Genomic DNA, 15,329 nt, shown 5'->3' on the forward strand with positions numbered 1-15,329 from the left:
ACACCAGTGCCGCTGACACCAACCATAGGTGCCAATGCACCAGCACGGCTGCCTGAAACTACCCCAAAATTGCCATTTTCTACTGGAAATACTCTGTGCTAGCAAATGGTCCTTGACGTGGCCAGAAGAGTACCTATGCATGCAGGTGACGTTACCTGTGACAGACCAGCCCTCATCCCGCCTTCCCAACATTGTCAGCTAAGACTAAAGGGATAGCCAGGACTTAAACCAAGTTTAATTTAGCTCAAGAAGCCACTCACCCATGAGGGGCTGGCAGATTTTTAACTACTTTTTCAATTCTTGCTTTTAATCATAATTTCAATTATGTATGGACCATTCCAGTGCAGACAAGACCCAGCTGTGCAGGTGAACTCCCTGCTTGGAGTGTTTGGGATTTTGCAGAGGGGTGTACTGACCCTCTTCTTATCTGACTTGCCCTACACAGGGGTGGGGACGGGGAGGCCTGATCATGACCTAAGTAACTTCCTATGCTGCCTCTGGCATCCAGGGGCACCTGTAAGGTCTCTTTTGCCTCCACTTTCAGATCAAGTTTACGTGGTGGAAACAAAGCCTCGCCCCCAACTGGTCGCATGCACTTCATCACGTTGATAAATATGTTCAGAAGACTTTCCATACCCTTTCAGCATGTGCTTTCCACTGGTTAGCCTCACTGCCACTGCCTCTTCATCTCCCACATTTCTTCTCTACAGTATTGCTGAATATTTATTAACTGGAGGCTTATTGACAAGCTCTCATGCACTCTCTTGCTGATCCCGAAGTGGCAGCAGTGTGTTTCCTCATAGTGCACACACGCTTTTGCATAACCTTTCATGGCTTTTTTGGGGGGGCTTTTCACTTTCCTACACACATATATCTGTATGTTACTTTCTTGGTAGGAATGCGCTAATTGTCACACGTCTCTCTTTTTTAAATAGATTAATGTCATAATTATCCTCACTTCCTTCCTTCCTGCTACAGGCAATTGCTGGAATGCTTTAGCATTTTTTGAAAAAAAAAAAAGAAAAAAAAAGAAAAAAGAAAAAAAAAGAAAAGAAAAGAAAAGAAAAGAAAAGAAAAGAAAAGAAAAGAAAAGAAAAGAAAAGAAAAGAAAAGAAAAGAAAAGAAAAGAAAAGAAAAGAAAAGAAAAGAAAAGAAAAGAAAAGAAAAGAAAAGAAAAGAAAAGAAAAGAAAAGAAAAGAAAAGAAAAGAAAAGAAAAGAAAAGAAAAGAAAAGAAAAGAAAAGAAAAGAAAAGAAAAGAAAAGAAAAGAAAAGAAAAGAAAAGAAAAGAAAAGAAAAGAAAAGAAAAGAAAAGAAAAGAAAAGAAAAGAAAAGAAAAGAAAAGAAAAGAAAAGAAAAGAAAAGAAAAGAAAAGAAAAGAAAAGAAAAGAAAGAAAAGAAAAGAAAAAAGAAAAGAAAAGAAAAGAAAGAAAAGGAAAAAAAAAGAAAAGGAAATGAGGAAAGGAGGGAAGGGAAGGGAAGGGAAGGGAAGGGAAGGGAAGGGAAGGGAAGGGAAGGGAAGGGAAGGGAAGGGAAGGGAAGGGAAGGGAAGGGAAGGGAAGGGAAGGGAAGGGAAGGGAAGGGAAGGGAAGGGAAGGGAAGGGAAGGGAAGGGAAGGGAAGGGAAGGGAAGGGAAGGGAAGGGAAGGGAAGGGAAGGGAAGGGAAGGGAAGGGAAGGGAAGGGAAGGGAAGGGAAGGGAAGGGAAGGGAAGGGAAGGGAAGGGAAGGGAAGGGAAGGGAAGGGAAGGGAAGGGAAGGGAAGGGAAGGGAAGGGAAGGGAAGGGAAGGGAAGGGAAGGGAAGGGAAGGAAGGAAAGGAAAGGAAAGGAAAGGAAAGGAAAGGAAAGGAAAGGAAAGGAAAGGAAGATGAAGGAAAGGAAAGGAAAGGAAAGGAAAGGAAAGGAAAGGAAAGGAAAGGAAAGGAAAGGAAAGGAAAGGAAAGGAAAGGAAAGGAAAGGAAAGGAAAGGAAAAACCACCACAACTTGTCTGGTGAAAGAATCATTTCCCTTCCCAAGTCTAGACCACGATATCACTTAAGCACTTTTTAAAAAATTTTGGCTGCACTTTTAGTGTCTAACTGGACTTCACTCCATTTTTTTTTTTCACAAATCTTGACCTTGCCCACTTAAGTTGAAAACCATGTGTCCCTCCGTCTCAGTGTGCACAGTGAGAAGGTCAAGGCATTAGCGGTGTTTCAGGGGTAGGTGCCATGTCAGCAAGGGTAGAGTCAGACAGTTGTGGCAGTGGTAGTCCTTGTTACAGGGCCATGGTTGTTAAAAGGGCAAAGAAGCGAAACGTCTTGGCTCAAGTAGCAGGTCAGGTGTTGGTAAGTGTGCTGAATGTGCACCACGGCACAACTTGATGGTCACACTGCCCAGCATGGCCATGGTTGTTCCTCTGTCAGGTAGACAGGTGCTCCCCTCACCATGTACTGACGTATGTGCAAAGGACAAAGGGATTTTAAGGGGCTAAAGGATGCTGGCATTTCGGGTGCTGAGCCTCCCATGGTAGGCTGTATCATGGAGCTGCCAAAATGGACCTCTGGTTTTATGATGGGATGCTGTTTTAGGTGCCACCCTGCTCCCAAGAATAGCACAGAGGACAACAACAGCAGCATGGGCAGGTTTGTAGGACCTCCATCAGCCAGGTGCCACCTCCTGCTTTCCCAAATATTGCCTTTCCCCTTTAGGAAATCTGGAACCATAGAATGGCATCTGTCAAGCCGTAGGCACTCGAGAGTAAGCACCCATCAGAATAACTTACTGTCAAAAACAGGTACAAATTCATTTCATCCCACTTTGTGCCATATGCTGCTGTCAAAACTTCATGAACTGTTTAGGCAGCATGTTGGGACATTTTGACTATGAGCACGACTATTTTTTTCATAGCTTTGTGTCATCGGTGCTTATAATTGGGTATTTTACTGAATTTGCTTTGGTATCTAAACAGATAAACCTGCAGGAAGTGAACATAAGCAGGAAAGGTGGGCATGTGCCAAACCTCTGGATTTACATCTCCCCATATAGGAAGTCCTCTCTGAACTGGAAGTTGCTTAGTGAGTGGTACCTGTCATTGCAGTACTGCACTACATTGTTCAGGAACCACCTTTTTCTTCTAGCTTAATACTGGTATTTTAAAGATGGGGTGATTTTTTTTTCCTGTGATTGTTTGAAAATCTTGAATTTTGGAGTGGACTGTAAAGCTGAACCTAAATCCTTTTGTTTTCCTCCTCGAGCATACCTGTTTTGTTCTCCTGACAACAAAATTAAATAGCACAACCTTTGCTACAATAAGTGGGAAACAGAACACAGTATAGGTAAAGAACACATTTGCTGTTTTTATTGGTGCCTTGCAGGGCAATAATACTGAAAAAGGGGAATGCAAAAGAAACAAAAACAAAAAACGAAAAACAAAAACAAAAACAAAAACAAAAACCCAGGATGGTGGCAACCCACATTGTATTTTTTTTAAAGAGTACATCAACTCCTGTTTTTTTTATTTATTGTGGCATGAATGATAACATAAAACCAAAACATGAAAATATACAACTTATATTACACTATGTGTTATGAACAAAATATAAATCTATAACTCTATGTTATATTTACATAATTTTTTCTTTTATTAAATTTCAAGTGAGATGGTAGGTTGCACATACTTTGTTTTAAGCTCCAGGCATTTGATTGTCTCTATTTCTTTTCTATTTTCATTTCACTTGTAAAATCCAAAATGTTAGAAGGAGTAAGAGCTTTAGAGCCAATGGAGCTATATAAATACTGTTTCAGCAAACCAGTGACAAAAACACTGGGGAGTAGAGAAATCAGTCAGTAGAAAAAAATGAACTTGACATGTTCTTCAATCTGGGAAACTGACAAGTTAAGATAAAGTTGAAAAAATGTAAATATAAACCAAGCTAAACATCCAGCCCATGCCCTGTGAATTGAGGATACACTTGAATCCACATTCAGTGAATTACACACATTTCTTTGCAAAACTGAAGATATGATTCTACCAAGAAGTGGGCAGACAAAAATACTTCCTATCTGATAAATCATGCCCTTAAACGCACAAGATATTATATAGTTGCCATTCATTCTAGCAGATGAATTCTTGCTAAGTAAGGTCTACGTTTCCACAGAGTATAATTATTTTTGATGTTACAAATGTGATGTCAGAGGCTTCTTCGGGGACAATAACAGCTCATCTCTTTGGATTAAAAAGAAAAAACTCTGAAAATGTGCTGTAAAAAGGTTAAAGACAATTTACTTTCTAAAAAATGATTTAATTAAAGAGAGAGTCTACTGCAGTAACCAAATCTTTGAAATAATGTCTTCGAAGAAATAATTTCTTCCATATGCATTCGTAATAAGAGGATTTGGTTACAAAACTAATTAAATGCTATAATAATAGCTAGTGTTCTTTTCTGGGGGCCTGATTAATACAGCGGAACGGTTAAATAAAGATGTTAAATGCACTTAAAAATCCTATTTTACTAATATAAGGCATGAATAAATTGAAAAAGGATATACGCTGTGTTATTTAGTTGAGCTTAGAAGCAAGTGCCTCAGTTTTTATTTTTTATTTTTTCCTCTTTTCCCCTTTTCCCCACTGCTGGTATTGTTGTTTTGTAAGCTCCTGAGCCGCAGCTCCCCTTCCCGAGGAGGAGGTGGCACGTCGGCCCGCGGCAGCTCCCACACCGGCACCTCGCCCGCCAGGCTCCCAGGGCAGGGGGAGCCAGGCCTAGCTCGGTGGTAGGGCCTCCATGCGCTTGTAGGTTAATACAACCCTAATCTCTTCTAACCTGGTTTGCCTACATGATCTAGGGCAGAGAACCCAGGAAAAAAAAAAAAAAAAGACTTTTTTTTTTTTTTAATAAATATATGTTTGGCCTTGTTTCGTTTTTCTGAGAAATGAAAGAGGGACAAATAGGGCCTCATCTTCAAACCTGGTCTTCTACTGCCGAAGGATTTATGGGCGCTCTTGCTTTGATCCAGCAAAACCTTAGCACAGGCACAAGTGTTTTGCTGGTTTGGGACTCTAGAGCCTTTTTTTTCTTTTTTCTTTTTCCTTTTTTTTTTTTCTTTTTTTTTTTTTTTTTCCTATTTCATCATTGCTGCATCAGTTTCAGCATCCAGATGCAGGAGGCAGATAGTTTGCTGTAGCTACCCATTCCAATAGCCTGACCAAACCCTAGGCTCTAGCGCAGTCTCTCAGATGGAAATGTGCAGGTAACAAACACAGCGTTCATCGGAGCCTTAGCTCAGGCGAACACGGTAAGTGATGAGGGCAGAGCTCAGTCCTGCTGCCCTCTGGCATGGGACGGACCCTGCCGACTGGGATGGGGCCACCTCGAGAGCATCTCCAGAGCATCTCCTGCAGCCCTGATGTAGTACAGGGCTGAAATTCGGTCCTGTTGAAGTCAAGGAGCCTTTTCTCCATCGACTTCACCGAGGCCGGCTTTCCAGCCCACATGTCCAAGACTTGCTCCAATCATGCCTGCTGCAGTGGCACCTACCTGGAGCTAAAACAAAGTATTCTGGTAGCCCAACATTACACAATTAAACCAGAGAGTCTCTATAACGTGGTGGAAATCAAGCATACAGCAAATGTGAGGTGAACCCACAAGAGTCAGAAGTAATTTGTTCACAAAGACAGGGAACAAATTTAAAAGTTAAAAAAAAAAAAAGGGAGCAAATATCTGTTTTCACATTGTACATAATAATGATATAAAAACAATTGCCTATTTTTTTTCCTTCTTATCCAAACAGAGTGCTTCAAAAAAATTGGCTCTAGATGACTGGTGTAATTAAATAACTAAAATAAGTGATGAGAGAGCAGAAGTTAATTAAGATTGAAAACAACACTCCCATTAATTCACTCCATCATAATAAACATCAGAAGTTGACATGGCTGGGGCCAAAATTAAAATAACAGAAAGAGGAATGATGTGAGCAGAAGAAGAAGCAATTTGTTTTCATATGTATATATATATATTTATATATATATAAAAAGGCAAGGTGGGGAGGGGTACCCATTTTAAATAGCCTAACAGCTTCATTTGCTGCACTGCCAAATTAGAACAGAATAAAATAAAGTTAAAAAAGGAAGGAGGGAATAAAATAAATTATACATAATTTACTAATCTGGGAACAGCTGACCATTATTATTATTATTATAATTACCATTACAACACTAGCAAGAAGAGGCAGTTCAACTGAAAAAAAAAAAAAAGGCAAAACAAAAAAACACAGTCATAAAATACAAACAAAAAGAACCCTCTCTGACATGGAGGATATGATCAGCTACTCCAAGCATAACTTCAGAGCAAATCTTCTGAGAGAGAGAAAATAGAAAAGAATTTTTGTGAGGCAGAGGTGGACATCAAAAAGGGAAAACAAGGAGAAAAATAAAACAGATGTTGCAGGGTAAAACTAACACACGTCCAAACCGCTCACCAGATTACTGTCCTAACTCTTCAATGGCATTTTCTTGTTTGCTTTGCACAAGGTCTGCAGAGGTCAAGTTACACTTCAAGTGGTATTCCAGCAGGCAAAGGAAGACCCCACGTCCTTCCCAGCCCCTCCTGCTACCTGCCCTTTCCACCCGGCACCTAGACTTAAATGGCTGATTACTCTGAGGTCTAAATTTGCCTGATTAAGGAACCATTTGCAAAATCAGTGTTGCCAAGTACTGAAGACCATGTTTCTGGTGAACCTTTGGGCTGGGATCTGGCTGGCACAAAGATACACAGGGCTATCTTCACAAGTTAAAGTGAATGCTTGCAATGAGTCTCTCTAGGAGCAGGAATTTTCCAGTGAGCCACACAAAGGTGGCACCCTCGGTTAGAAAACTGATTCAGAGGAAGGCTTTTTTTCTCTGTACGATCCTAAGACTTTCCTTCTCAAGGCAGAGAGGATCTACTGGACAGCTGCTGCTTGAAATGAGAGGTAGTTGTTTTGGTTGGTTGGTTTAGATCTAATGCTTCTGTCTTGCTACATGAACCTGGGTCCTTTCTTTCTAGCGGAATATCAGAGTGAGGAGATGAAAGGAGACTCCGTGATTCGCTTGTATTTATATTCTTTTTCTGAAATATAGTGTAACATTCAGTTACCTTATTGAGATTACAGTAGGCTAACTTCTGCTCAGCATTACGCTTGTGTAAATCTGCCTCCCTCATCCTGGTAGCTGTTACCCAATGAAGGCAAAGCTGCACAAGCAATGTATCTAAGGGCTCTAGAACAACACTGGAAGTATTACAGCCCAGGAGACAACTTCTCTACCTGTGAGAGGCAGCAGCAAGAGAAACTTAGCACTGCAAAGGCTGGGGTTCTTACATGCCTTTTCTGAATATGAAAAGTTCTTCATAGCTATTAGTCTTCCTTCCTAAACAAACATCCTACTGATAAAAATGGATTTCTGCAAGTGCAAAGGAGAAAAAATGCCAGTTAAAAAAATAAACACAACAACTGCCTTTTGAATTGGAAATCAGTGCTCAACAACCCCGTAGGTACAAGTTCATTAAAACTGGACATCACAGTAACCTAATTATGCTCAGCGAGGAGTTAACATTTCCAGCTGCCTGTCCTGTGCTGAACAACTCCTGTTTTGGACAATCCTTTTTTTATGTTCTATATGCTGCCACTTGAAGTGTAAATGAAAAGCAAAGGCTCCTTACAGACCAAGTCCTTTGGAGGGTGCAGGATTTCATTTCGGAACATGCTTTTTGCTCACAATAGTCCAATATTATTCTTATTAGTACCATAAACACGCACACATGAAAATCCAAGATCATAAAATATTTTTTTCTCTAAATTTCTTATCTCTCTCTCTCTCTCTCTCTCTCTCTCTCTTTTTTCACCTGAGAATGGCACCTACAGTTTCCTTTGAAAACCAAAACCAAAACCAAAAATATATGTCTAATCTCACCAGCTGCTGGTATATCAGGTTCTTCAAGGGATTGTCTAAGATACAACACTGTCCTAACTTGAGACAGAGCAGGAAGCAAAAGGAAACCAAGAAAAACAAAAACAGAGACCAACCAAAAAAAAGCAATTGGACTAGTTCAGCGCTGTAGTACAAATTTGGCACTTGCTCAAAGACTCAGTATGGTGTGCAACTGATGAAGAGAAGTCCTCTCTTGAAAGGAAATAATTGCTTGTTGGGGTTAACAGAAACAGGCTCCCCACTTCCTTCCTTGCCAGCCATGCATGCCTGCACACTCACACACACACACGCTTCTGACCCAGACGTGCCAGGGAGGAAGAGGAGGAGACAGAAGGGGAAAAGGAATTTTGTCTTTTTTTCTTTCCTGTCAGGTGCATTACCAAAAAAAAAAATTATTTCTCTTTAAACTGTAGCACAAAACAACAAAACACATTCACAAGCCACTTGTTGGCACTGTGTACCTGAGTGAGAATTTCTAGAACATTGTAGAACAAACAGCCATAAAGTTTATTTGAAAAAAAAATAATAATAATAAAAGGTCGACGGGTAAGACTTCAGTGCTTGGGTATAGCAGCTGAATTACTGGCATTATTTTACCCATAGCTTATATCATTCTGTTGTTGTTGTCGTCGTTGTCTTTGTTTCCTTTCTTCTGAGCCTTTTTTCTTCTGATGCAGGCTGATGTCTATTAGTCAGCTGATGTCCCAACTAGTTAAGACTAACAGTTAAAGTAACAGTCAGTGTATGAGAAAGTTAATGTGCTTGGCCACTGGCAAGGATAAACCAGATGGGGCTTTATTTATTTTTTCTTTTCTCCTTGAAGTCCTGTAGGTCACATGATATTTGGACCCTGATCAGTTGGCTTGCCCCGCGATGTGATTTTCACTGTCACTGCCATAGTCAACATCAGGGTCATCCTCTTCCTCATCATACTCATCGTAGATTTCTCCATTGACATCCTCGGTCTGCATCTCTTCCTTGATGTGAGGCTCCTCGCCTTTGATGCCGTAAGTGCTCTGGATGACGGGCATCCCAGGCTCCGGACTGCTGGAGACGCTCGAGTGCTCAGAGGGCAGGTGTGGGGAAGGCATTCCTGCCATGGCGATGGCTCCTGGGTAAACTACGCCCGCGGTGGCAATGGGAATCTGTGCTTGTTGCCTGCCGTGGAGAAAAAGTAAAAGAACATTGGAATACTGGAAGGAGCAGAGGGTCCTAAGTATGATAGCAAGCCCATAGCACATGCTCTTGGGGATGCAGAGGGAGCTCCTGGTTGGCCCATGCATGACAACCCTTCTATCAGGATTCCAGATTCAGCAACTGATGCTCTTGAAATGAACAGCAAGCCCAAACCAACTTCACTGCTAAAGAAACACAACCTTTGTAAACATCTGTAGCTGTACCTGAACTACACAGCTTCAGCTTGCCTACCTGTGATGCAACTTTACTGAGTCAACTGAGTCCCCTAAGCTGCCAGACAAAAGCAAGCACCCTTTCAATTGTGGCCCAATTTACAAAAACTTGTATTCTGAAAATCCTCATCTTAGCTAATCATAGTAAGACAATGACAGCACTAGAAATAAAAGTAACACATTGCCAACAGGAGAAATGAAGTGAGGGCTAGGTAGTTCGCACTGGAAAGGGGAGGTGCTGTAGGGAAGTACCAGTGGGTCAGCAGAAAGCCAAGGTCTCACTGATGAGGCAGTGTTTGCTCCACACTTACTCAGAGACCTGGCCATTGTTAGGGAGATGGACAGTGGGTTTTCTGGGGCCAACATGGGCTTACAGGATGATCACTAAGGGCCTCCCACTGGAAGGTGATAGTTTCCAGTGAGTGGCACTTGTGAAAAGCAGAACCTTTGAAGCAGGGTGGATCAAAATTGGGAAAAGCCAGACTTAAAACAGAAGCATGTATTATTTAAACATAAATAAAAAGCAAGCAAGCTACATGAGCATTTCAGAAAATTCTCTATAGGATGCCTTTATACAGCGTCTAAGCCTCGGAAACCTGTCTGCAATAATGAAAGACGAATTATTCCAGGCCATAGAAATTCCCTTTGCATAAGAACACTAGCTGCGTTATACCAGCGTTTATTTCCCTGAGAAGCTTCAGGGACCCAACAAGCCTATAGGTTTAAAATTCATGCTCCTTTTGTTTCCTTGCTGCATGAAGTAATTCCATTGCAGTAATACTCTTCAGTACATGCTGCACATTGTAATGTCATCAGCGGTGTGTCCATCTGCACTGAAAAGCCTTGCCACAGGAGACAGGGCAGAGTCTCTTGAGATGAACATTCGTAATTAAGAATGAAACCCTCCCCTGTTCCCCTGCCTGGCTGTGCCCTGACTGTACAGTAAGCCCTGCACAGTACAGTGATCCTGAAAGACCTTTCTCTGCCAAATAGTTTTACATTTGTTTGGAATTGCTAGCTGCATTTTCAGATACTTCCTGCCTGCCATTCGAGCGAGGCCACTGTCAGTACAATCATTATTTCCTTGTTTCTGAAACAAGTATAAGTTGTCTCAGCTGAAGACATAACTCTTAAAGTAGGGAGCAGGTCTAATTTGCATTTTATTCTTAATTCAAAGGAAGGCTTTGTTTTTCTGGAGTCAGCATTTCCGTAACAAGATTCAGCACACTTAAATTGCTTTTAATATTTAACAATAGAATACTTTGCACTTAAATGGTGCTTTTCAGAGTCCTTTCCAAATATTAAATAATTTAAGAATAGTATTTTTCCACTTCTATATAATGTCCACTCCAGAGGATGAGGTGAGCTTACCATATAACCATTAAAGATGAGGACAGTAAGACCTAAAAGCATTAAGTACAAGAGTTGAAAAAAATGCCCAATCCTTCCCACTCTCAGGCTTTCAGGCAGGTTTTCAGTATGTCCAGGCAGCTGGCACAACGAGAGCTCTTAGAAAACCCCATCATTTACTTTGGTGCCTGAGCAGGAGCTGGATTTGTGTTTGAAAGTTTAGCCCTACATGACCTGTGCAAGGTGATGCAGCAGATGGGGAACCAAAACCAGGAATGCAACTGCAGAGTGCTGGGACTCCCAGCATCAAACACTGACCCCACTGCGGTCACTGGCCATTTTGTCAGTAACTTCTGTGAAGATTTCACCCCAGGTTCTGTGCTCTGATGCCCCTGTGCAAATTATCTCCAGAAATGTCTTGATTTCAATGTCAGCCTTGTTTGGAAAGCTAAATAATATACAGAGCGTTACAAGGTTAATTTTTTTCCCATGATGAAGCATGCATGTTAACCAGATAAGCAGTGTTTTGGGGGCTCTGTTGTCACCTATTCTTTTTCCAGAAGGCCCCCCCTCCTCTTTTTTTAATCTCTTGATGCCGAATGTTGGCTGACTTCCCTGTGTTTGTTTCAGTGCTTACCATTGGGATCACTGGACCTGCCAGCACCACAGGGTTAAGCAGCTCAAATTTCTCTGTTGAGCAGCTTATTACAACAGTGCACACTGTAGCTGTTTAAAACACAGTCTGATGACACTTAACAGTTGCTGGACAGATATTCTCTCCTTTATTGCTACTTCTAGCTGTTAACTAAAGAGATGTGCAGCTCAATTCAGTTAATATTAAAATGATTCCAAATTCAGTCTGAGATGAAACAGAACACAAATTCCATTATTTCTGAGGCTTGATTCTGTTGCCATTTTTGCTTTTTATTTATTTTTTTTTAAGACGAATGTGTGGATTTTAATTTTCTGGAGTGAATACAGAAATACTGCAGAATATTTGATTACTTCTGATCATTTCGATCTGCAGTAATCAAAACCAAGTAGAATTTCCAGAGAGAAAAGACATGTGAGTTTTCCAGGCAGATTTTAGTTTAATCATATCAAGCTGATCTATTAAGAGTTTACTTGAAATTTACTTGAAATTTATACTCAACACAAAGCATTTAGCTTAGTGAATTGGAAGACACTCCCTAATATGACAAATGCCATCATGATGAACCATGGAGACAACTTCATGCCTGATATTCAAGTCCATATTCCAGCTCAAGTTCAATATGTTCAGACCACTTGCAATAGATCATACTGAATGCAAACTAGTATTTTTGGCTTTTGGACTAATAGACACTACCATAGATCCATTCAGATACACTCTCTGAGGTCCCATAACAAAGTAGTACTTACAAGACTTTATTAGAAGATTTAGATTTCATTGGAAAATCTTAAGTTTTTTTTTCTTCTTTTGCATGATCAGAGTGGAAAGAAGACAGTTGGCTGAAACTGTAAGATGAACGTACAGCAGAGCCAACAAAAAATCCCTAGCTGCCTAACTTCCTCCTGGAACACATTGTTTTAAAGTATAAGCTTCACATTCTGTTAGCAATATATAATGTTCTTGCCAATAAAATATAACATTTACCACAGTGAATTAAGAATTCTCCCTGAAATATATTTTTTTTTTGCTGAAATGAGTGTTAGTTTTTAAAGGTCCCATACCCAACATTAAAATACTGCCTCATCTCCTGGCGTCTGTTGCGCATTATAGCCTTGTACTCGCCAATGCGTAATTTTTTGCCATCTACAAGGCAGGTACGCTTCGGCCTTGGCTTGTATTTGTAGTCTGGGTATTTCTCCAGGTGCTGTTTGCTGAGTCGGGCCTGTTCCTCGTAGTATGGCTGCTTCTCTAGGTTTGTCATAGCTTTCCAGCGAGATCCTGTCACAAAAAAAAAAAAAAAAAAAAAAAGAACGAACAAGAAATGAGGTTCTACTCATCCACAAGCACTAAAAGACAGAGAAGCAAGTAGGTCACTTGGAACAAGATACTGACAGTCATATCGCTTTGGGCCGGGAATCTGTCATAGCTTCTAGACAAGGGTCAGGTCTTGTTTGCATTTCACTGGTAAACCTCTTGAGTATGGCCATGAGGCAGACAGAGATGATACTCAAAGCTTTCACTCACTATTTTACTGAAACTTTTCTAAATGGTGATGTTTTTCAGATGATCAATAAGAGTAACATCCTGATAACGAGCAGACGCTGACACTTTTGAGAAAACTAGGCAGTGTAGTTTAGTGGAATAGTCAGAGAACCCTCAGGTACATCAAGCCTACTCTGCTGAGACCTTCCTTTGGCCATGGTCTTGTTTTCACCTCCTCTTCTAGAGGAGGCAGCAATCCCAGTTGCTGTGATCCAATTGCTGTGTTTCACCATAGCTGGATCAGGAATAAACTCTGGATATGCACATGTCTACAGCTTAGTCTTTCATTACAAATAACTTATCTTTCTAGTTGCCAGGTTCACGAAAAGAAGAACATGAATTGATCATAGATGGTACGCTGCTGCGTACAGGAGCCTGCAAAGATCCTGAAGCAATGCCTCTAACAGCTATAAGCTATCCCATGTGTCTCAGTGGGGTGTTAACTCCAAGACCAAGTCCTGGTGAGCACTGCCAGCTCCATCTTAACAAAGAAATTAGTATGTGTCATGAAGGGAAGAGCACTGGGATACCGGCACACCTCTCCATGGAGCTGCAGTATAGCTTGATTGCCAGGCTGTTTTCTGACATTCTTCCTATGCTAATGTGGATATTTGAGGTAGGAAAATAAAGAAGACTTCATTTATTTTTTTTCAAATACCTCCTGAAATTTATAAACTAATATTGTTTAAATGATATAGCATGGAAGCAGAAAGTAAAGTTTCTTGAGTTAGTTATCCTATTTTATTTTTCCATGGACTATAGAAATGCTTCAGGGTACGATACATTTCAAAAGAACGGGAATGGTCCAAGCTGTGAAACATGTGGCCTAGAAGGAAAACTTTATTGGAAAATAGTCCATTTTCCCATTGGGAGAAAAAAAAAAAAGTTTGAACAGTTTCTCAATTTAATTGGCCCATAATGTCATATGTCATACTTGACTTCCTCTTTTTCTTCATTTTTTATGGTTATTCATGCTGTACTTAGCTCATGCTATTACTCAGGCCGGTCTTAGCTCACTGTGTACCCAAGACTTTCACCACAGAGAACAGAGTTATCCCTTCCTGGGCAAGAAAATAGTTTCGTTCCCTCCAGAAAGGCCCCTTCTGATTATTGACACCATTTTCCCCAGTGCTCTTTGAATCTTTAGTCCAAGCTGTAGTTTGGGCTTCTGGTGCAAAGGGTTACCCAACTTGGCCTCACAATGACAGACAAGTGATTGGAAATCATGGTGTCCTTACTCAGAGGTGCAACAATGGACATCCTTTTTTATAGCAAACACTGCTGTGGAGTCAAAAACATCATTTTTTTCACATATAAGATGGAGAAATCCTCCAACTAGTTCTGGAATGGGAGACAGTTCAATGTTTCTGCTAATTGTTATTAGCTTAGGCGCAGCATCGTATCAGCATGAATGGATTGTTTCTAAGATTTGATCTGAAACTCCTGCGTGGTACTTCATATGCCAAACAGACTTGGTAGCTCAGCACAAGCATCCCTGACATGGCTCTGTGTTAAGACAGGGTAGCAAAACTCTGCCTACAGAATCGTGGTCAGCAGCTTTGTCTCCTGCAGGGAAATTATCCCATGTTTTTTCTGGCAAAGGGAGTGACTAGAAAAAGTGACACCAACTTCCCACTTGTAGTGCCTCCAACATTTCAGGCTAAATGACATAGTGATAAACATGTGGAGACTGCCAAGACACTGAACACCTACTAATGCTGACTTAGTGTGCAAGATGGAAACATAGATAGGGCTTGTGTTGAATGATGTCAAAAATTCAGGGTAAAGCTTATACAGCTCTCACAGGAAGATGCAGGTCTACTTCCAAATTCTACTTCTTAGACAACAGCACATTGGCTTTTTAGCGTACGAAGAAAATAATGAAATTTAGTCTAAATCTAGAGTCCTCTAACCACAAACAAGCTGTAGTCCTGGTGGCTTAAAAAAACACTCCAGCCCCATTTCCTACTGATGAAACAGTTTTTATTTATGAATAGCAAAGCTGAAAACCTCACTGACTTTAAACAAATCTTGACATTTGTTTTACATGCTGTGAAGGGATCTGCAGCTCAGGAACTGAGTAATAGTCACGTATGTTCTGAGACGAACACACAGAAAGGTAGAAATTGAAATCAGTTTTTGCAAAATTTTCATGAAAATGTTCTGTCTCAACACAATACCTCTTCCACTGTGCTTTCTTGCTGCAATCCTACAGGAAGACCTAAACAGGCAGATTCCCACCCCCTCATGTGAAAAGATCTGTAAATAGTAGATGCAGTTAGGCAAACACATAAGTCTTTGCAGGATCAGGGCCATAAAAACTGAAATTTTGATGCATAATATTTGTACATGCACTTACACATACAATATTTATACATAAACGTCATTCGTTATGTTTTTCCTTCCTAAGCTGTAAACTCAATGCAACAAAAAT

General features: G+C 40.6%; 1 protein-coding gene across 19 annotated transcripts in view; it reads right to left on the minus strand.

The window, feature by feature from the left end:
* Positions 1 to 3,311: 3,311 nt before the first annotated feature.
* Positions 3,312 to 15,329, minus strand: part of SOX5 (SRY-box transcription factor 5) — a 569,059-nt gene continuing 557,041 nt past the window's right edge. For all 19 annotated transcript variants that reach the window (XM_083818461.1, XM_083818460.1, XM_083818476.1 and 16 more), the window contains 2 exons: positions 12,415 to 12,631; positions 3,312 to 9,100 (listed from right to left, as the gene is read on the minus strand). In XM_083818461.1, coding sequence (XP_083674587.1) covers positions 8,797 to 9,100; positions 12,415 to 12,631 — 521 coding nt within the window. In that variant the 3' untranslated portion in view covers positions 3,312 to 8,796. The remainder of the gene's footprint in view (positions 9,101 to 12,414; positions 12,632 to 15,329) is intronic.

Source organism: Anser anser (genome assembly GCF_964211835.1).
Source record: "Anser anser genome assembly, chromosome: 1".
Lineage (NCBI taxonomy): Eukaryota > Metazoa > Chordata > Aves > Anseriformes > Anatidae > Anser > Anser anser.